This window comes from Oryctolagus cuniculus, chromosome 5 (assembly GCF_051225735.1).
Source record: "Oryctolagus cuniculus isolate XC-2025 breed Fujian yellow rabbit chromosome 5, ASM5122573v1, whole genome shotgun sequence".
NCBI lineage: Eukaryota > Metazoa > Chordata > Mammalia > Lagomorpha > Leporidae > Oryctolagus > Oryctolagus cuniculus.
In genome coordinates this window covers 53,882,606-53,906,656 of record NC_142871.1, presented here as the reverse complement: position 1 = coordinate 53,906,656, position 24,051 = coordinate 53,882,606, and the positions used below count along the sequence as shown (strand labels likewise).

The following is a 24,051-nucleotide window of genomic DNA, read 5'->3' as shown; positions in this document are numbered from 1 at the left end:
AACAATAAGAAAAGTAAGAAATAAATACATAAAATTCTAAGAATCTCTAGAATAGAATCTTGCATTCTTTGACAAAATTGTTTGATATAAAATCTTCCCAGCTCTACTCAAACTAGCAGGATAACCATGAGTAATGTACTTGACTTCTCTGTGCCTCAATGTCTTCATCTGTCACATTGGAATCATGATAATCATCCCATGTAAGATTTTAAAGAAAACTGTTTAAATCACAGAATCTTAGTTTGCTCATCCCTAAAATAGTGATAAAACCAGTAAAGCAACACTGGATAAATGTGAAGCTTAAATGATGTAATATATGTAATATTAATATTATTTGGCAAATGAATTGGTGCACATAAGACATTTTAATAGTACTTGGCATATACTGAACACTCAGCATTAGTCATTGTTATAAAATGCTCAGAATTTTTAGAGACACTTATCTGCTTTTACTTCTAGGTAAAACAAAATATGGACAATCCCAGTACAAATGTAGTCAATTTTAAAGGCTTTAATTTTGAATCTACTCTGGATATGGAACTACTAGAAAATGTAGACAACTTTGAAATTAGAGATGATGATGTTTTCATAATCACATATCCTAAATCAGGTATGTTTAAGGTATGGCTCATCTGATACCAGTCTACACTTAGATTTGGTAGAACATGTGTACTGATATGCATTTTTCCAATATCAACAGCAGCAAAACTCACATTTAAATCACTACTTATGATCAGAAACAAAATTTCCTGAAATCTCAATGGTCTAAATCCATTTGCAATGCAAATATTGTCTTTTCCTGGGAAATATGGAGAAATCAAAATTTGGGCCAAGAGAGGTACTACATAATAATCAACCTATTCATATTGTCTGAAATAAATTATATATAATTTAATAAAATTGTATATCTTATGAATATAATTTTATATAGTATTGATGGAATTACATCTATTAAGAAAATATATAAAGACCCAACAGCAATGATGTGATATAGGAAAACAAATAATCAAGTACTGTCATTATACCAGGAAATTTTACTCTTAAATAGATGAGGGATAGACTCAAGAATAAGTATTCTTAGTAGGGGAACAACAGCTATTATGAATGTAAGAAGCACATGTTGTTGCTGTCATATCCTTTCTGTTGCTGGCAGATTTTTTCCAGGCAATTATGTGTTCTTTATGAGATGATTCTTTACCTGAAGCAGCATAAGAACTTGGTGTGACTGCTGGGGTAGAGTTGTTCAGAATTTGGGGTTGTCATCCATGAATCTATTTCTTCAGTGCTTTACCACATATAATTGGAACTGGTTGATTCTATAGCAACCATGGGTGGAATATATCAACTTCAACCAATTATTGAGATCAATAAACAGAGAAAGTGGATAGAATGTTGTGTTCTGACACTATGGAGATACATGTGTCTTAAAGCACACTTTTCTTTTTTTTAACTTTTATTTAATGAATATAAATTTCCAAAGTACAGCTTATGGATTACAATGGCTTCCCCCCCATAACGTCCCTCTAACCCGCAACCCTCCCCTTATCCACTCCCTCTCCCCTTCCATTCACATCAAGATTCATTTTCGTTTCTCTTTCTATACAGAAGATCAGTTTAGCATACATTAAGTAAAGATTTCAACAGTTTGCTCCCACACAGAAACATAAAGTGAAAAATACTGTTTGAGTACTAGTTATAGCATTAAATCTCAATGTACAGCACACTAAGGACAGAGATCCTACATGAGGAGTAAGTGCACAGTGACTCCTGTTGTTGACTTAACAAATTGACACTCTTGTTTATGGCATCAGTAATCACCCTAGGCTCTTGTCATGAGCTGCCAAGGCTATGGAAGCCCCCTGAATTCACCGACTCTGATCATATTTAGACAAGGCCATGGTCAAAGTGGAAGTTCTCTCCTCTCTTCAGAGACAGGTACCTCCTTCTTTGATGACCCGTTCTTTCCACTGGGATCTCACTCGCAGAGATCTTTCATTTAGGTGTTTTTTTTTTTTTTCCCCAGAGTGTCTTGGCTTTCCATGCCTGAAATACTCTCATGGGCTTTTCAGCCGGATCCGCATGCCTTGAGGGCTGATTCTGAGGCCAGAGTGTTAAAGCACACTTTTCAACTGTCAGTATATTTAAGTTAAAAATCAATGATTGTTTCAGTATTTGAACTGTAATTCTTTGATGAGTATGTAGGTGATCTGAAGTAATGAGAAAAGCAGGCAACTTTGTTATATGTTTGGCCAAATCTAGGTGAATTATGAACACACACACACACCCACACACACACAAATAAAATACATCAGCCTACTTTGCCTTCACAGATGACAAATGGTTTCCATACAATGTCTACAGTAAAGTAGAAGAATATGCTGCAATTTGCTAATAGAAGTTATGTTTGAGAGTGGATTCAGTTTAAGATTCAGATGAGATATTTCTGTTGTCTAAATAATGCTAAATAACTTTTTTCTCAAGAAAAAATTTGTTACACTTTTGTGTCATGTTTTTAATATTTATTTGGAAGATGTAATACCCATTCATGGTTCAAAATAAAAATAAATTATTTTAATATTTATTTAATGTTTTGATTAACATATGATACTTGTACATTTTCATGGAGCTCAGTGGTACACTTCAATACAAACACAGCATAAACCAATGAAACCAGGCAACTAGGTTTTCATTCTCTTTAGCCTTTCTCTGTGTTTGGAGAATATTTTACAAGTTTTTAAAGTTTCTTTACAAGACAACATGTTGTTTATAACTTAAAAAATAATAATACAAATATATTTTAGATAGGTTGTAAGCAATACCAGGAGATTGTATATCGTAATGGAAGCATTGAAGCAGGGACAGCTGGTACCTCTGCAGAGTTTGTATGTGTGAGACTTCATGATTAGTTTGAACAAACATGCAATGGGCAGGAAGAAAAAGTAGGAGAGCCCTCTTGTGATAGGAGACAACATGGAGTTGCATCACTGCTATGGGATCATGTGGCTCTAGGTTATTATCCATAGAGAATTTCTTGCTGATGGTATCACTTTTGGTTCCTTTATGATTTTGAAATGTGACAGGTCCATAACAAATTTTGTGAAAATAAACCATTATAGGCATTTATTAAATTTGAAAACAAGTTTTGCTCTGAAAAACATATTGTTAACAGGTCTTAGCCAACACAAAATCTTTCATCTCAAAATTGTCAATGCCTTTCTATTTAGAGACTTAACATTCTATAAAGGTTAATTTTCCAACAAGTTTGGTTTTCTTCATAAGTATTTCATAACAACTAGATTCTGCTTTAGTTTTCCAAAGGGCCTTGACCTTTGGGTTTCCTGGAAAGATTCTTTCTGTCTGTCTGTCTGTCTGTCTATCTATCTATCAATCATTTATTATCTATTACCTATCTGTCATCTACTAACTCCATACACATTTCTCTATCTGAAGACATTTAGTATGATAAAGTGGAAAAATAAAGTCCTTTTGGACATAGGAGTCCTTAAAATACTGCTTTTGTCAAAAAAGTAATTTTTTTACATATTTGAGATGCAGTGAGATGAAAGAAAGAAAAAGAAGCAAGAAAGCAAGGGAGAAAGAAAGAGAGTGAAAGGAAGGAAGGAAGGAAGGAAGGAAGGAAGGAAGGAAGGAAGGAAGGAAGGAAGGAGGAAGGAGGGAGGGAGGAGGGAGGGAGGAGAAATATGAGAAGGAAGAAAAGGGGGCAGGGGGAAGGAAGGAAGTAGAAAGAAAGGAGGAAGAAAATGAGTTCAGAATGGAGGAAGTGAGAGAGGAAGAAAAGAAAAAACTCATCCACTGGTTCACTCTAATAATGCAAATATCAACCAATTGTGCATAGACCAGATTCAAAAGCAGAAAAAAAAATAGTCTAGGTCTCCCGTTTGGATGTCTGGAGACATATGAGAGCTGGATGGTTCGATTCTAGATGCTCCACTTCTGATCCAGCTCCCTGCTAATTTTCCTGCAAAAACAGCAGATGATAGTCCAAGTACTTGGGTCCCTGAACCTATGTAGGAGACCAGGAATATGCTCCTGGCTTTGGCCTGGCCTAGGCCTGGCCATTGTGGCAATTTCAGGAGTGAACCAGTGGATGAAAGATCACTCTCTCTGTGTCTCTCTCGCTCTTTCTCTGTAAATCTACCTTTCAAATAAAGAAAATAAATCTTTTAAAAAAGAAATCAAGACACAACAAAACACTGAAGTTATTCCTTTTTCCTCCTTTTGCTCAACTGCAAAGCCTTGCAGTTGGGCAGAAAAATATTTCATAATTTGGAGACCTTAAAACTGAACACACTCCAATTTCATTTTGAGGGCATATTTATGCCATAAGGTCTTAATTTGTTAATTCTATTAAAGAATAAAATATCAAGGAAGGAGTTTATGGATGGAGAAATAAAAGTATACACAAAAGATAGTAATAAGCAACCCTATATAATGTGCACGAAACACAGAGAAGGAGCTTCTGCAATACTATGAATCACCTCAGTCATAAAACCAGAAAAAAACAAGTCTTGAAGGAAGTCTTTGATTTTATCTTTACTAATTTTAATGTAAAATACAGAAAAAAACAAAAACAGAAAAATATGTGATTTCATAAGTATATCTGGAATGTTTAAAAGAAAGCTCAAAATTATTTTACATTATTAAAAACTATGGCAGAGTTAAAAACATTATTATCTATTTTGTCAGGTACCATCTGGGCTCAGCAGATACTAAGCTTGATTTATTTTGAGGGACATCGTAACAGAATGGAAAACTTGAAAACAGCTTACAGAGTCCCTTTCTTTGAATACAGAAATCATCCAATGGACATTGAAAACAGACCATCCCCACACCTCTTTACTTCCCACATTCCATATTATTTAGCACCCAAGGGTCTGAAGAACAAAAAGACTAAAGTAAGTCATAAAAATATCTTATGGACATTTTGCACAGGCAGTACACCTTTTCTAACTATTTCCCCAGCCTAGTCATTCTTATTCTTTCAAATGTTTCTATTGTATCTTTATGATATTATTTTGTACACTAATAATATATATGAAATTATATATGTGCATGTCCACAGCCATCTTCCTTGTTATTTACAATGCAATTAAATAGTACATAGAAAAAGTTCTTGCACATCAGTACACAAAATTCAGCCAGACCAAGTAGGTTTAAGGGTTCATTCTGAGGTCAGAGTGTTATTTACAGTGAATGTCTAGGAGTCTGCTGTGTGAACTGCTTCCCATATTGGGCATCTCCTTCTTTTTAATTTTGTATATTATTATTACAAGGCACTTGCTGTTATTTATATGATCACTTTTACACTTAAACCTACCCATATGCTGTCTTTAACATTTAATATGATCACTTAAGCAATTAAGATGGCATTTATACCACTGATTTTAATGGGTTTGGAGTCCCATGACGTTTTTAGGCTGTACCCTTAGAATTAAGTCTGTAGGACTGTATGCAGAACTATACAGCTTTACAGTTATTGACTACCTCCTACCTCTCTTATTACCCCTCTTATTTTTTACTGGGATCTTTTTTCAATTGACTTTATATACATATAATTAATTCTATGTTATTTAAAGAGTTCAACATATAACACGAATAAGAGAAAAGAAAAAGGAAATGCAAAATAAAAAGTAAGAAAGAAAAAAACCCTCGATAGGACAAGGGCTATTCAAGTCATTGTTTTTAGAAGGGTCAATTTCGCTTCTATAGCTTTCATTTTAGGAGCACTATTAATTCTCAGATCAGGGAGAACATATTGTATTTGTCTCTTTGGGACTGGATTATTTCACAAAGTATGAAGTTTTACAGCTTGATCTATTTTGTTGCAAATGATCAGATTTCATTATTTTTTACTGATGTGTAATATTCCATAGTGTACATATCCCATAATTTCTTTATCCAGTCTTGGGGTGATGGGCATTTAGGTTGATTGCATGTCTTAGTTATTGTGAATTGAGCTGCAATAAATATGGGGGTGCAGATAGCTCTTTTGTTTACTGATTTCATTTCCCTTGGATAAATTCCCAGTTGTGGGATAGCTGGGTTGTATAGTAGGTCTACATTCAGATATTTGAGGTATACCCATACTGTCTTCCATAGTGGTTTTACCAGTTTATATTCCCACCAACAGTGGGTTAGGGTGCTCTTTTCCCCACATCCTCTCCAGCATTTGTTGTTTTTTGATTTCTGTATGAGGGCAATTCTAACTGGAGTGAGGTAAAACTTCATTGTGGTTTTGATTTGCATTTCCCCTAATGATCCTGAACATCTATTCAAGTGTTTGTTGGTCATTTTGATTTCCTCTTTTGAAAAATGTCTGTTTAAGTTCTTTGTCCATCTCTTAACTGGGTTGTTTCTTTTGTCAGTGTGGAGTTTCTTGATCTAGTTGCAGATTCTGGTTATTAATCTTTTATCAGTGTATCGTTTGCAAATATTTTATCCCATTCTATCAGTTGCCACTTCACTTTCCTGGGTGTTTCTTTTTCTTTCTTTCTTTATTTGACAGGTAGAGTTACAGACAGTGAGAGAGACAGAAAGAAAAGTCTTCCTTCCTTTGGTTCACTCCCCAAATGGCTGCCACCACTGGCGCTGTGCTGATCCAAAACCAGGACCCAGGTGCTTCCTCCTGATCTCCCATGCAGGTGCAGGGGCCCAAGCACTTGGGCCATCCTCCATTGCCCTCCTGGGCAACAGCAGAGAGCTGGACTGGAAGAGGAGCAACCAGTACTAGAATCCAGCACCCATATGGGATGCCGGCACCACAGGTGGAGGATTAACCAAGTGAGCCACGGCGCCGGCCCCTTTCCTGTGTGTTTCTTAGCAAAGCAGATGGTATAGAAGGAATATTCTTCAACAGTCAGACAATTTATGACAAACCCTCAGCCAGCATCATATTGAATGGAGAAAAGAAGGAAGCATTCCCACTGAGACCCAGTACAAGACAGGATGCCCACTCTCACCATTGCTATTCAATATAGTTCAGGAACTTTTAGCTAGAGCCATTAGACAAGAAAAAGGAATCCGAGAGATACAAATTGGGAAGGAAGAAGTCACACTATTTCTACTTGCAGATGACATGATTCTTTATATAAGAGATCCAAAGAATTCCACTAAGAGACTATTGGAACTCATAGAAGAGTTTGGTAAAGTAGCTGGTTATAAAGTCAATACACAAAAATCAACAACCTCTGTATACACAGACAATGCCACAACTGAGAAAGAATTTCTAAGATCAATTCCATTCACAATAGCTACAAAAGAAATCAAATACTTTGGAATAAATTTAACCAAGAATGTCAAAGATCTCTATGATAGGAATTACAAAACTTTAATAAAAGAAATAGAGAAAAATACAAAAAACGGAAAAATCTTCCATGTTCATGGATTGGAAGAATCAATATCATCAAAATGTCCATTCTTCCAAAAGCAATTTACAGATTCAATGCTATACCAATCAAAATACCAAAGACATTCTTCCAAATCCCTGGAGCAAGGATAGTCTCTTCAACAAATTGTTCTGGGAAAACTAGATGTCCACATGTAGAAGCATGAAGCAAGACCCCTACCTTACACCTTACACAAAAATCCACTCAACATGGATTAAAGAACTAAATCTATGCCCTGACACCATTAAATTGATCAAGAACATTGAGAAAACCTTGCAAGACATTGGCACAAGCAAAGAATTCCTGGAAAAGACCCCAGAGGCACAGACAGTCAAAGCAAAAATGAACAAATGGGATTACCTCAAATTGAAAAGTTGTTGTACAGCAAAAGAAACAGTCAAGAAAGTGAACTGACAGAATGGTTGAAATTATTTGTAGCATTATTAATCTTTGGCTTGATGAAGACATAGTATTGATACACATTGGCATTTCTTCCTTTTTTTGTTTCTTGTTTTTGAACTTTTTCTTTTTTGATTTTAGATTCACATGTAAGGGAAAACAGTGGAACTCTCCTTTCTGTCCAGCTTATTTCACACACGTCATGTCCTCCAGTTGCATCCATTTTGCTGCAGATGGTAGAATTTCATTTTTTTAAAAGTTGACTAATATTACATTCTGCTTATGTGTGTATATATCTGTACACACACACACACATATATACATACATATAATCACATTTCCTTATCCATTCATCTGATATTTGACACTTTCATTGATTCAATTTTTTGACTATTGTGAACAATGCTGTTATTCTACTTTCTTTTGCTTTATGTGTAACTTGATGCTTTTCTATTACTGTGTTTATGATTCTCTGCTTGCCCTTAAATTTTGCAAATTTGACTACAGTATGCCTTGAAGATCTTTTCCAGTTGGGTCTTTTTAAGGTCCTTTGAGCTTCCTGTATAAGGATATCCATATCTCTTTCAAGACCTGGTAAATCTTCAACTATTATTTCATTTAGTAGTTTCTCAATTCCTTTTTCCTTCTTTTATTCAGGATCCCCTGATATATGAATATTTGGTCATTTCATGATATCTCATATTTTATGCTCATTTTCTTCTTTATTTTTAAATTATTTTCTCATTTTTTTTCTGATTGGGTTATTTAAAAGATCTTGTCCTAGTCAGAAATTATTTTCTCTACTTCATTTATTGTCTGTCAAAGCTATTGATCGTATTATTTTTATTTCTCTGATTGACTTCATTTCCAGAATTTATTTGATTCTTCTGAATGATTTCTGCTTCCTTAGAAACATTTTATTTGTGTCATTTATTGATTTTCTCAATTACTTTCTTATCTATTTTTTTTTTGACAGGCAGAGTGGACAGTGAGAGAGAGAGACAGAGAGAAAGGTCTTCCTTTGCTGTTGGTTCATCCTCCAATGGCCGCCGCGGCCAGCGCACTGCGGCCGGCGCACTGTGCTGATCCGATGGCAGGAGCCAGGTACTTATCCTGGTCTCCCATGGGGTGCAGGGCCCAAGGACTTGGGCCATCCTCCACTGCCCTCCCAGGCCACAGCAGAGAGCTGGCCTGAAAGAGGGGCAACCGGGACAGAATCTGGTGCCCTGACCGGGACTAGAACCTGGTGTGCCAGTGCCGCAAGGCAGAGGATTAGCCTAGTGAGCCACAGCGCCGGCCACTTTCATATCTATTTGTATATTATTGCATCACACTGAGTTTTATTTCAATAATGATTTTCATATATTTGCTTCAGTTCAGGATCTATTTCTGGAGAACTATTGTGTGTTTTTGGAGGTTTATGCTACCTTACTTCTTCATGTTTCCTGTGTCTTTACAGTGATGTTTGTGCATCTGGTGTATTAGTTCCTTCATGTTTATGGACAAGGTTTTTTGTGGGGGGTGGGAGTTTATGGTTTTGAAAGAATGCAGGATATCACTTGGCTTATTGTTTTGGTTTTGATTCCATGTGAGCTCTGAAGTATATCTTTTGGTGATTTCTTTTGCTTTAATCAGTGTCAGTTGTTTCTGTGATTGACACAGTGATCTGATCTGCTGCAGGAAATAGGTTTTTTTATGTGTGACTGTGAGATGAATATGGATTTCCCGGGCTATATATCCTCAGAGAGTCTGATATCTTTCTTTTTTAATTTATTTTTATTTTGTATGTGTCTCATAAATACATTATGTACATGGTAATTCTTCCCTCCATGCCTGCCCTCCTGCCCATTCCCTCTACTTCCTGCTCTTTCTTGTTTTATCCAAGAAAGCGAAATAAAAAGAAAGAAAAAGAAAAAAAAAGAATGGAGTAAACAAAACTAGCAGAAGTGTTCCTCAACTGCCTATACAAGGGCTGATCTATTATTGCTTCTTGAAGATGATTTTGTTTTCCCCCCTTCCTCTTATCCCTTCTTTCTTCCTCCTATTTTCATTTTGGAAACTTAATTGTCTTTAAAGAATAATCCAAGGATGCCTCTTCTTTTGTGAGCTCTTGGACATAGCTATAGCTTATGAGACATAATAATATCCTACTTTTAATATACCAAAAGAAAGTGCTTCTTGAGAACTACTTTTGCTATTAAGTTTCAAGGTACACTCTTTGGGGACAGAGATCCTGCATGGGAAGTTAGTGCACAGTGACTCCTGTTGTTTATTTAAAAAATAACACTCCTATGTATGACACCAATAATTGTCCAAGGCACTTGACATGATCTGTCTTGGCTATGGAAGCCCTTTGGATCCACTAGCTTGACAGATCCATAAGCAAAGTAGAAGTTCTCCCTTCCCTTCAGAGAAAAGTACATCCTTCTTTGGTGGCCCCTTCTTACCTCTGGGGTCTTGCCCATAGGGATCCTTTGTGTAGGACATCTTTTGCCAGAGTGTCTTGGCTTTCCATACCTGATATGCTCCTCCTGGGCTTACCAGCCTGACTGAAGTGCTTTAAGGGATGATTTTGAATTCGGAATGCTACCTAAAGCAATTGTCTTTCTATGAGTCTGCTGTATTGACTGCCTCCCATGTTGGAGCCATCTCTCTATCATAATTCTGTTTATTATTGTTTCCATATACTTAGTCTTAATTATATGATCATTTGTTTACTTGATACTATCGATATGGTTAATTTGGTACTTGATCCTATCTATTTGGTCTTTATAAAAATTAAGCTGCTATTTTTATCAGCCAGCTAAGGGGATTTTGGGGTCCTACGGAATTTTGTTTAGCTGTACCTTTAGAAGTGAGTCTATAGGAAAGTAAAAGGACTATACTGCTTTGCAGTTATACCCTTCATACTTTTCAAAATTATAGCTGTATGTTCTTGGCAATTCTTCCCACTGTACCTGTCCTCTCACCCACTCTCCTACTCTCATTCCTCTTCCCTTTATTATTCTAACTTTTGTTCTTTACTAGAATCTATTTTCTTTTGACAGGAAGAGTTAGACAGTGAGAGAGAGAGACAGAGAGAAAGGTCTTCTTTTTCCATTGGTTCACCCCCAAAATGGCCGCTACAGCCAGTGCGCTATGGCCTGTGCACTGCGCCGATTCGAAGCCAGGAGCCAGGTGCTTCCTCCTGGTATTCCATGTTGGTGCAGGGCCCAAGAACTTGGGCCATCCTCCACTGCCTTCCCAGGCCTCAGCAGAGAGTTGGACTGGAAGAGGAGCAACGGGGACAGAATCCGGCACCCCAACTGAGACTAGAACCTGGGGTGCCGGCACCACAGGTGGAGGATTAGCCAAGTGAGCCATGGCACCGGCCTACTAGGATCTATTTTCAATTAAATTTATATATATATATGATTAACTATGTTAAGTATAGTGTTCAATGATTCGTATGAAAGAGAAAAAGGTAAGGAAAATATTCTAGAGGAAAAGAAAGGAAAGGATAACCAAAAATATAGAATAAAAAGCTGTTCCTCAGCAGTCAAGAGATGAGCTGTTCAGAATAATTGCTTCTCATAGTGTCAATTTCATTTCTACATGTTGCATTTTATGTGCTATATTAGTTATCAGATGTTATGAGAACATAAGAATTTGTCCCTTTGAGATTGGCCTATTTTACTAAGTATGATGTCTTCCAGTTTCTTTCATATTATTGCAGATGCCCAGACACCTTTTTTACTGCTCTGAAGTATTCCATGGTCTATATATACCATATTTTTTTATCCAGGCTTCAGGTGATGGGCATTTGGGTTGATTCTATGTCTTTGCTTTTGTGAAATGAGCTGCCATAAACATGCAGGTGCAGATAGCTCTTTTGTTTACTGATTTCATTTCCCTTGGCTAGAGTCCCAAAGCTGGATGGCTGGGTCATATGGTAGCCTGTGTTCAGACCTCTGAGGTATTGCCACACTGTCTTTCATAGTGGCTTCACCAGTTTACATTCCCACCAACAGCAGATTAGTGTACCTTTTTCCTCACATCATTCCCAGCTTTTGTTTGTTGATTTCTGTATGAAAGCCATTCTAAATGGGGTGAGGTGTTACGTCATTGTGGTTTTGATCTGCGTATCTCTGATAGCTAGTGGTCCTGCACAATTTTTCATGTATCTGTTTGGAATTTGGATTTCTTCTTTCGAAAAATGCCTGTTTAAGTCCGTTGCCAATTTATTAAATGGATTGTTTCATTGTTGTTAAGTTTCTTGATCTCTTCACATATTTTGATTATTGATCTTTTATCAGTTGTGTAGTTTGTGAATATTTTCTCCCATTCTGTCATTTATATTTTAACCTTGCTGATTGCTCCATTTGTAGTGCAAAAGCTTCTCAATTTGAGGTAATTCCATTTGTCTGTATTGGCTTTGATCCCCAGTGCTTCTGAAGTCTTTTCCAGGGACTTTTTGTCTATGCCACTGTCTTGAAGGGTTCTCCAATGTTCTCTAATAATTTGATGATATCAGGTCATAGATTTAGGTCATTAGTTCATGATGAGTGGATTTTGGTGAAAGGTGTCAGGTAAAGGTCTTGCTTCATTTTTCTGCATGTGGTGATCCAGTTTTCTCAGCACCATTTGTTGAAAAGATTGTCAGGAGTCACTGTGCACTTACTCCTCATGTAGGATCTCTGTCCTTAATGTGCTGTACATTGTGATTTAATGCTATAACTAGTACTCAAACAGTATTTTTCACTTTGTGTTTCTATGTGGGTGCAAACTGTTGAAATCTTTACTTCATATATGCTAAACTGATCTTCTGTATATAAGAGAATTGAAAATGAATCTTGATGTGAATGGAAGGGGGGAGGGAGAGGAAAAGGGGAGCATTGCGGGTGGGAGGGAAGTTATGGGGGGAAGCCATTGTAATCCATAAGCTGTACTTTGGAAATTTATATTCATTAAATAAAAGATAAAAAAAATAAAAAAATAAAAGATTGTCCTTGCTCCACAGGTTGATTTTAGCTCCTTTGTCAAAAATCAGTTGAATGTAGCTATTTGGATTGATGATGGTGTTTATATTCTGTTCCATTGGTGTATCCATCTGTTTTTGTAGCAGCAGGCTATTTTGATTATAGCTGTCCTGTGGTATGTCTTCAAATCTGGTATTGTTATGCCTCTGGTATTGTTTCTGTGGTATAATATTTCCTTTTTAAAATTTTATTTAGTAAATGTAAATTTCCAAAGTACAACTAATGGAATACAATAGCTTCCCCCCCATAATTTCCCTACCACTTGCAGCCCTGCCATCTCACGCTCCCTCTCCCATTCCATTCACATCAAGATTCATCTTCAATCATCTTTATACACAGAAGATCGATTTAGTATATATTAAGTAAAGATTCCATCGGTTTACACCCACTCAAAAACACAAAGCACAAAATACTGTTTCAGTACTAGTTATAGCATTACTTCCCATTGGACAACACATTAACGACAGATCCCACATGAGAAGTAAGTACACAGTGACTCCTGTTGTTGATTTAACAATTTGACACTCTTGTTCAGTAATCTCCCCAGGCTCTAGTCATGAGTTGCCAAGGCTATGGAAGCCTTTTGAGTTCACTGACTTCGATCTTATTCCAACAGGGTCATAATCAAAGTGGAAGTTCTCTCCTCCCTTCAGAGAAAGGTACCTCCTTCTTTGATGGCCCCATTCTTTCCACTGGGATCTCAATCACAGAGACCTTTCATTTAGGTCTTTTTTTTTTTTTTTTGCCAGAGTGTCTTGGCTTTCCATGCCTAAAATACTCTCATGGGATCTTCAGCCATATCTGAACACCTTAAGGGCTGATTCTGAGGCCAGAGTGCTGTTTAGGACATCTGCCATTCTATGAGTCTGCTGTGTATCCCCCTTCCCATGTTGGATCATTCTCTCCCTTTTTGATTCTATCAGTTAGTACTAGCAGACACTGGTCTTTTTTGTGTGATCCCTTTGACTCTTAGACCTATCAGTGTGATCAATTGTGAACTGAAATTGATCACTTGGGCTAGTGAGATGGAATTGGAACATGCAAACTTGATGGGATTGTATTGGAATCCCCTGGCAGATTTCTAACTCCATCATTTGGGGCAAGTCCGATTGAGCATGTCCCAAATTGTACATCTCCTCCCTCTCTTATTCACACTCTTATATTTAACAGGGATCACTTTTCAGTTAAATTTAAACACCTAAGAATAATTGTGTGTTAATTACAGAGTTCCACCAGTAGTACTAGAACAAAAAAAATACTAAAAGGGATAAAGTATTACATTGTACATCAACCGTCAGGACAAGGGCTGATCAAGTCATTCTTTCTCATAGTGTCCATTTCACTTCTAAAGGCCTCCTCTTTGGTGCTCAGTTAGTTGTTGCCAATCAGGGACAACTTATGATATTTGTCCCTTTGGGACTGGCTTAATTCACTCAGCATGATGTTTTCCAAATTCCTCCATCTTGTTGCAAATGACCAGATATCATTGTTTTTGACTGCTGTATAGTATTCTATAGAGTACATGTCCCATAATTTCTTTATCCAGTCTACTGTTGATGGGCATTTGGGTTGGTTCCAGGTCTTAACTACTGTGAATTGAGCTGCAATAAACATTAATGTGCAGACAGTTTTTTTGTTTGCCAATTTAACTTCCTTTGTGTAAAATCCAAGGAGTTTTATGGCTTGGTTGAATGTTAGGGTTATATTCAGGTTTCTGAGGAATCTCCAGATTGACTTCCATAGTGGCTTCACCAATTTGCATTCCCACCAACAGTGGGTTAGAGTCCCCTTTTCCTCACATCCTCTCCAGCATCTATTGTTGGTACATTTCTGCATGTGAGCCATTCTAACAGGGTTGAGGTGAAACCTCATTGTGGTTTTGATTTGCATTTCCCTGATTGCTAGTGATCTTGAACATTTTCTCATGTGTCTGTTGGCCATTTGGATTTCCTCTTTTGAAAAATGTCTATTGAGGTCCTGGGCCCATCTCTTAAGTGGGTTGTCTGTTTTGATGTTGTGGAGTTTCTTGATCTCTTTGTAGATTCTGGTTATCAACCCTTTATCTGTTGCATAGTTTGCAAATATTTTTTTCATTCTGTTGGTTGCCTCTTCACTTTCCTGACTGTTTCTTTTGCAATACAGAAACTTCTCAATTTGATACAATCCCAATAGTTAATTTTGGTTTTGATTGCATGTGCTCTGATGTATTTTCCAAGAAGTCTTTGCCAGTACCTATATCTTGCAGGGTTTTCCAATGCTCTCTAATAATTTGATGGTGTTGTGTCATAGATTTAAGTCTTTAATCCATGTTGAGTGGATTTCTGTGTAAGCTGAAAGGTACGGGTCTTGCTTCATGATTCTGCACGTGGAAATCCAATTTTCCCAGCACCATTTATTGAATAGACTGTCCTTACTCCAGGGATTGGTTTTGGATCCTTGATCAAATATAAGTTGGCTGTAGATGTTTTGGATTGATTTCTGGTGTTTCAATTCTGTTCCATTGGTCTATCCTTCTGTCTCTGTACCAGTACTATGCTGTTTTGATAACAACTGCCCTGTAGTATGTCCTGAAATCTGGTATTGTGATGTCTCCGGCTTTGTTTTTATGTACAAGATTGCTTTAGCTATTCGAGGTCTCCTGTGTCACCATATGAATTTCAGCATCATTTTTTCCAGATCTGAGAAGATGGTCTTCGGTATCTTGATTGGTATTGCATTGAATGTATAAATTGCTTTTTGGGAATGGACATTTTGATGATATTGATTCTTCCAATCCATGAGCATGGAAGATTTCTCCATTTTTTGGTATCCTCTTCTATTTCTTTCTTTTAGGTTCTGTAATTCTCATCGTAAAGATCCTTAACGTCCTTGGTTAAGTTTATTCCAAGGTATTTCATTGTTTTTGTAGCTATTGTTAATGGGATTGATCTTAGAAGGTTTCCTCAGCCGTGACATTGATGAGTATACAAAGGCTGTTGGTTTTTGTGCATTGATTTTATATCCTGCTACATTGCCAGACTCTTCTATGTGTTCCAATAGTCTCTTAGTAGAGTTCTTTGGGTCGCCTAAGTAAAGAATCATATCATCTGCAAAGAGGGATAGTTTGAGTTCTTCCTTCCCAATTTGTATCCCTTTAATTTCTTTTTCTTGCCTAATAGCTCTGGCTAAAACTTCCAGAACTATATTGAATAGCAGTGGTGAGAGTACACATCCCTGTCTGCTGCAAGATCTCAGTGAAAATGCTTCCAACTTTTCCCCATTCAATAGGATGTTGGCCGTGGGTTTTTCATAAATTGCTTTGATTGTATTGAGGAATGTTCCTTCCATACCCTGTTTGCTTAGAGTTTTCATCATGAAAGGGTGTTGTATTTTATCAAATGCTTTCTCGGCATCTATTGAGATAATCATATGTTTTTTCTTTTGCAGTCTGTTAATGTGGTGTATCATATTGATTGTTTTGTGAACACTGAACCATCCCTGCATACCAGGGATAAATCCCACTTGGTCTGGGTGGATGATCTTTCTGATGTGTTGTTGCATTCTATTGGCAAGAATTTTATTGAGGATTTTTGCATCTATGTTCATCAGGGAGATAGGTCTGTAATTCTCGTTCAATGCTGCATCTTTTTCTGGCTTAGGAATTAAAGTGATGCTGGCTTCATAGAAAGAATTTCAGAGGATTCCTTCTTTTTAGATTGTTCTGAATAGTTTGAGAAGAATTGGAGTTAGTTCTTCTTCAAATGTCTGGTAGAATTCAGCAGTGAATCCATCTGGTCCTGGGCTTTTCTTTGTTGGGAGGGCCTTTATTACTGTATCAATTCTGTCTCAGTTATGGGTCTATTTAATTTTTCTATGTCTTCCTGGTTCAATTTAGGTAGGTTGCATGTGTCCAGGAATCTATCAAATTCTGATGTTTCCCTGTTTTCTGGCATACAAGTCCTTGTAGTAATTTCTGATGATTCTCTTTATTTCTGTGGTGTCGGTTGTTACATTTCCTTTTTCATCTCTGATTTTATTGATTTTGATCTTTTCTTTTTTTAGTTAGTTGGGCCAATGGGGTGTCAATTTTTTATATTTTTTGAAAAAACCAGCTTCTCATTAGGCTGATTTTTTGTAATTTTTTTTTGGATTCAATCCTGTTGATTTCTTCTCTGATTTTAATTATTCCTCTATACTAGATTTAGGTCTGGTTTGCTGCAGATTTTCTAGATCCTTGAGATGCATTGAAAGCTCATCTATTTGGTGCCTTTCCAATTTCTTGATTTAAGCACCTATTGATATAATCTTTCCTCTTAACACTGCTTTTGCTGCGTCCCATAAGTTTTGGTATGTTGTGCTGTTATCCTCATTTACTTCCAGAAAATTGTTCATTTCTCTTTTAATTTCTTCTATGACCAATTGTTCATTCAGGAGCATGTTGTTCAATCTCCATGTGTTTGCGTATGCTCTAGGGATTCCTGAGTTGCTAATTTCCAACTTCATTCCTTTATGGTCTGAGAAGCTGCATGGTATGATTCTAATTCATTTGAATTTTCTGAGACTTGCTTTATGGCCTACTATGTGGTCGATCCTTGAGAAAGTTTCCTGCACTTCTGAGAAGAATGTAAATGCTTTATATATAGTATGCAAAGTTCTATAGATATCTGTTAGATCCATTTCGGCTATAGTGTCATTTAAATCTACTGTCTCCTTGTTGATCTTCTGTCTGTTGATCTATCTATTTCTGAGAGTGGAGTATTGAAGTCCCCCAGTACTATTGTATTGGGGTCTAAGTCTCCTTTTAGTCCCTTAAAATGTTTTAAATAAAACGATGCCCTGTAATTAGCTGCATATACATTGATAATCTTTATATCTTCCTGTTGAACTGTCCCTTAATCATTATATATTGCCCCTCTTTGTCTCTCCTAACAGCTTTTGTGGTAAAGTTTATGTTGTCTGATATTAAGATGGCTATGCCTGCTCTTTTTTCATTTCTGTTGGCATGGTATATCTTTTTCCAGCCTTTCACTTTCAGTCTGTATGCATCTTTATTGGAAAGATGTGTTTCTTGTAAGCAGCCAATAGATGGGTTTTGTTTCTTATCCCAATCAGCCAATCTGTGTCTTTTAACTGGACAGTTCAGGCCATTAACGTTCATTGTGATTACTGACAAGTAGTAACTTTGCCCTGCCATTTGCCAAAGATATTTTCTAATATATGTTTTGAACTTCCTGTGATCTTTTGCTGTGAGGTTTCCTTCATTTACCTTCTTTCATATTGATGACCGTGTTTTTGTGTTTCTGTGTGCAACACATCTTTAAGCATCTTTTGCAGGGCTGGACGAGTGGCAACAAATTCTTTCAATTTCTGTTTGCTGTGAAACATCTTTATTTCACCTTCATTCACAAATGAGAGCTTAGCAGGATATAATATTCTGGGCTGGCAGTTTTCCTCTCTTAGTACCTGGGCTATATCTCACCATTCCCTTCTAGCTTGTAGGGTTTCTGATGAGAAGTCAGCTGTGAGTCTGATTGGAGATCCTCTGAGAGTAATCTGACGTTTCTCTCTTGCACATTTTAGGATCTTTTCTTTCTGTTTCACTGCCGTGAGTTTAATTACAATGTGTCGTGGTGAGGATCTCTTATGGTCATGTTTATTGGGGGTTCTGTGAGCTTCCTGTACTAGGATGTCTCTGTCCTTCTCCAAACCTGGGAAATTTTCTGCTAATATCTCACTAAAAAGGCCTTCTAATCCTTTCTCCCTTTCCATGCCTTCAGGAACTCCTCAAACCCGAAAGTTGGGTTTTTTAATAGTATCCTGAAGATTATCGACAATATTTTTTAGATTTCTAATTTCCTCTTCTTTTCTTTGGTTTGACTGTATATTTTCCTGTGCTCTGTCTTCTAAGTCCGATATTCTCTCTTCTGCTTCACCCATTCTGTTTTTAAGGCTCTCTAATGTGTTTGTCATTTGATCTATTGAATTCTTCATTTCATTATGATTTCTCATCACTATCACAGTTTCATGTTCTGCTAGTTTTTTCATTTTATTTTGATTCCTCCTTAATATTTCATTTCCATGAGAGAGATTTTCTATCTTGTCCATTAAGTTTTTCTGTAGTTTGAGAATTTGTTTTTGAGAACTTCTTAATGTTCTTATCAAGTGTTTGAGATCTGCTTCTTGCATTTCTTCTATCTCATCATCTTCATAATTTTGAATTGGGGTGTCTTTTTCATTTGGGGGCGTCATAGTGTCTTCCTTGTTCTTGTTGCCTCGGCTTTTGCGTCTGTTGTTTGACATATCGGAGGTATTCTTTGTTTTTTTTGGTGTGGTGTTTTTTCTTGTTATACTGTGACTCTAGATTAGGAGGACTGTCTACTTTTGATGGATCCTTAGAGCTGTGATGGGTGTGGCCAGAGAGCTCTGTTTGGTTCTTCAGGGTTAAGGGTGTGTCAAAGGTGATTCACCCTGATTGTTCTCTTGCTTGTTCTCGCTCTCTCTCTGTCTCTGTCTCTCTCTTTTTTTATTTTTTTGACTCAGTTGGGATGTAATTCCACACAGCTGAGTGGAATTGAGAGTAGTTGATGTATGAAATCTGGCCCCTGTGGGTATTCGTCTGCTTACTGCTGGGACCACACAAAGAGTTTATACAGCCCTCAGTGTGGTCTCAGATTTCACCACAGTTGCTCACCAGATTGCCCAGGTTATGGAGTTTGTGTAATCGGTGAGTTCTCTCCCCTCCCTCAGTTTTTCACAGTCTCAGTTGGTTAGCTCCACAGTTTCATTAGGTGTTATCCTCCTGTTATTGCTCCCCACCAGAGTCAGGTTTTTCTGCTTGGCTAATGAGGGGCACCTGCTTTACATATGCAAAATGGCATGCTCCGCTTTACTTACGTAAAATGGCACCTGCTCTTTGTCTTGCTCTGCTTTGTAAGTGAGTGGAGAGAGAGGTTAGTGTCTGTGCCAGTTCCCCTTATTTATTTGATTTTTTCTCTCCTCCAGCCAGCCTGATGAACATTCCCTAGTAGGGTTTCAGGCCTCGTTCTCTGTAGGCTCTTTCTGCCTTTCCCCGCCAATGTCTCAGGTTACCGAGAAGTTTTTGTCTCACCTCCCTTTCCAGCACTGGCGCACAGACCCTGCGGCTCCCACGGCTCCAGCAGCTCCGGCAGCTCCGGTGGCTCCCGCGGCTCAGCTTCCATGCGGTGGGTGATCTTGCTCTCCCCGTAGGTCCTCCGAGACACAGTCACTTAAGAAGTCTGACAGATGGGAGAAAGGCTGCATGGCACAGCTTCCGGATAATCTAGTTTAGGGGGTGAGAAGCATCAGTTTGATTCTACATATGAATTTCAACATCATTTTTTCTATATATGAGAAGAATGTCCTTGGTATTTTGATGGGTATCACATTGAATCTATAAGTTCCTTTTGGTAGTATGGACATTTTGATGATACTGATTCATGAACATGGAAGATTTTCCCATTTTTGTTTCTTTTTTTTAAATTTATTTATTTGAACGAACCACAATGAGGTTGCACCTCACCCCTATTAGAATGGCTCACATTCAGAAATCTACCAACAATAGATGCTGGAGAGGATGTGGGGAAAAAGGGACACTAACCCACTGTTGGTGGGAATGCAAACTGGTTAAGCCACTATGGAAGTCAGTCTGGAGATTCCTCAGAAAACTGAATATAACCCTAACATTCAACCCAGCCATCCTGCTCCTTTGAATTTACCCAGAGGAAATTAAATTGGCAAACAAAAAAGCAGTCTGCACATTAATGTTTATTGCAGCTCAGTTCACAGTAGTTAAGACCTGGAACCAACCCAAATGCCCATCAACAGTAGACTGGATAAAGAAATTATGGGACATGTACTCTATTGAATACTATACAGCAATCAAAAACAACGAAACCCAGTCATTTGCAACAAGATGGAGGAATTTGGAAAACATCATGCTGAGTGAATTAAGCCACTCCCAAAGGGACAAATATCATATGTTCTCCCTGATTGGCGACAACTAACTGAGCACCAAAGGGGAAACTTGTTGAAGTGAAATGGACACTGTGAGAAACGGTGACTTGATCAGCTCTTGTCCTGAATGTTGATGTACAATGTAATACTTTATCCATTTTAGTATTTTTTTTTGTTCTCGTAGCATTGGTTGAACTCTGTAATTAACACACAATTGTTCTTAGGTGTTTAAATATTAACTGAAGTGTGATCCATGTTAGGAATTTGGAAAACATTATGTTGAGTGAAATAAGCCAATCCCAAAGGGACAAACACCACTTGTTCTTCTTGATAGGTGACAACTAACTGAGCACCAAAAAGGAAACCTCTTAAAGTGAAATGAACACTATGAGAAACGGTGACTTGATCAGCACTCACCCTGACTGTTGATCAGCAGCTTAATATGTTATCCCTCTTAGTATTTTTTTGTCTGTTCTACTTAATACTTTTGGTTGAATACTGTAATCAATACACAATTCTTCTTAAGTGCTGAAACTTAACTGAAAAGTGATCACTGTTAAATATAAGAGTGGCAATAAGAGAGGGAAGAGATGTGCAATTCGGGACATGCTCAAGCTGACTTACCTCAAACGGTAGACTTAGAAACATACCAGGGGATTCCAATTCAATCCCATCAAGGTGGCATGTACCAATGCCATCTCACTAGTCCCAGTGATCAATTTCTATTCACAGTTGATCTTAATGATAGGACTAAGAACCAAAGGGATCACATAAACAAGAATAGTGTCTGCAAATACTAGCTGATAGAATCAAAAAGGGAGAGAATGATCCAACATGGGAAGTGAGATACACAGCAGACCCATAGAATGGCAAATGTCCTAACAGCACTCTGGCCTCATAAGCAGCCCTTAAGGCATGTGGATCTGGCTGAAATGCCCATGAGAGTACTTCATGCATGGAAAGCCAAGACACTCTGGGGGGAAAAAAAAACCCTAAATGAAAGATCTCCGCAAGTGAGATCCCAGTGGAAAGAATGGGTCATTAAAGAAGGAGGTACCTTTCTCTGAAGGGAGGAGAGAACTTCCACTTTGACCATGGCCTTGTCTAAATATGATCAGAGACAGTGAACTCAGGGGGCTTCCATAGCCTTGGCAGCTCATGACAAGAGCCTAGGGTGATTACTGAGGCCATAAACAAGAGTGCCAATTTGTTAAGTCAACAACAGGAGTCACTGTGCACTTACTCCTCATGTAGGATTTCTGTCCTTAGTGTGCTGTACATTCAGATTTAATGCTATAACTAGTACTCAAACAGTATTTTTCACTTTATGTTTCTGTGTGGGAGCAAACTGTTGAAATCTTTACTTAATGTATGCTAAACTGATCTTCTGTATATAAAGAGAATTGAAAATGAATCTTGATGCGAATGGAAGGGGAGAGGGAGTGGGAAAGGGGAGGGTTGCAGGTGGGAGGGACGTTATGGGGGGGAAGCCATTGTAATCCATAAGCCATACTTTGGAAATTTATATTCATTAAATAAAAGTTAAAAAAAGAAATAATATGAAGGCAGAAAACTTCTTAGGAAAATAGCAGAGGAGATTTGAAATAAACAATAGAATATTTATAGGAAAATGCCCTATGTCATTTCTTATCAAAAATAAGTTTGAATTTAAATGGACTAAATTATACAAGGAAAAGATACATGCTCTGAATGAAACGGAAGTACAATGTAACAATATACTATCTACAAGAAACACACTTCACTAGTAAAGACATACACTAACTGTAATGAAGTTATGGACAAATACATCCATGAAAATAGAAATCAAAAGCCAGCAGGAGTGACTATACTCTCATCAGACAAACTGCACTTTAAGACAAAAATTGTTAAAAGAACAAAGATAATCATTATGTAATGACTAAGAGATCAATTCACAAGACATGAATATAGTAAATATATATGTACCCAATCATAGGACACAAATTTTATAATGCAAATTTAATGTATCTAATGGTTTACATAAAATCTATTTTTTTCCTATTTGGATCTTGCTTCTTCAATTTTTAGTCTCAGTAATCCTTATAGTTCAGCTGAGATTATATATTCTACTGGCTTTTAAACACATATCTCTGAAGATTTTCTTATTTTCTAGAAACAGAATGTGGTTTTAAAAGTAGGAACAGATTTATCTCTTCATACAAAATATAAAAAGTTTATGCCTTTTCCCATCAGTACTTAGGTAAATAAGCAATGAAACAGACATCTCACAAGAAGTAAGACAATGACTTCCAATAATAATCAGTGCATATATTGTGTCTAAACAAAACTCACTCTAATTTCTTTGTTCTATTCTGATGACTGTCATCAGTACAACCAGTATCTTGAAAAGAGGAAATAGAAAATATAATCTACAGATAGTGCCTTTATTTTTCAACTCTTAATATAAGACTGAAGATGGGGCAGCTATTTGGCACAATGATTTAGGGGCTTCCTAGGATAACTGCATCCCATATCAGAGAGTCTGGTTCCAGTATTGGCTACTCTGCCTCCAGTCTAGCTTCCTGTTAAAGAAAACCTTAAGAGACAATGAATGATGGCCTTAATCCTTGGAACACTGAAACCCACATGGGTGACTGGGATTAAAATCTGGGCTCTTGGCTTCAGCTTGGCCATGCACTGACTGTTGTAAGCATTTGGGGAGTGAAACAAGAGATGTGAAATATCTCTATATATGCCTCTTTCTCTCTCTCTCTCTTACTCTCACTCTCCTTTTCCCCTTTTCAAATAAAATGATTATAAATAATTTTTTAAAAATAAAATAAGACAATAATTAAACATGCCTCCCCATTCAAAGCCTGATTTTCTTTTTATTGCAAGTAACAGTGAAGAAATTTGTTGACCAACTTAGAGAAAAGGAACATGTTCCAAAACTCCTGAGGAACCCCAAGGCTGTAAGAGAGAGAGAGAGAGAGAATGAAAGAGAGAGACACCAGACCAGACCATGGGTCCCTAGGGTGACCAAAATAAGCCTTTTTTAATCTCTACATTGAATTTTTAAAGTTTGACATCTTGTATTGTGGTGGAATGAGAAGGCTGTGCCAAGATGGTGCTTGTGAGCAAGCTTCAGTTACTCAGGAAATGGCTTTGGAACCCACCTGGTAAAGGTGCCTGGCTGGCAACGGGCAGTGATTGGTTACGGCATAAACTGCCCCTTGACAAGATTGGCTGCCTCAGCTATAGAAGCTGCTGTACCAACTGAAATAAAAGAGTCTATG

General features: G+C 37.3%; 1 protein-coding gene across 1 annotated transcript in view; it reads left to right on the top strand.

The window, feature by feature from the left end:
- The first annotated feature begins 471 nt into the window (after positions 1-471).
- LOC100340243 (amine sulfotransferase) overlaps positions 472-24,051 on the top strand; it is a 105,188-nt gene continuing 81,608 nt past the window's right edge. Inside the window, exons 1-2 of the mRNA XM_089333753.1 lie at positions 472-610; positions 4,708-4,916. Coding sequence (XP_089189879.1) covers positions 472-610; positions 4,708-4,916 — 348 coding nt within the window. The remainder of the gene's footprint in view (positions 611-4,707; positions 4,917-24,051) is intronic.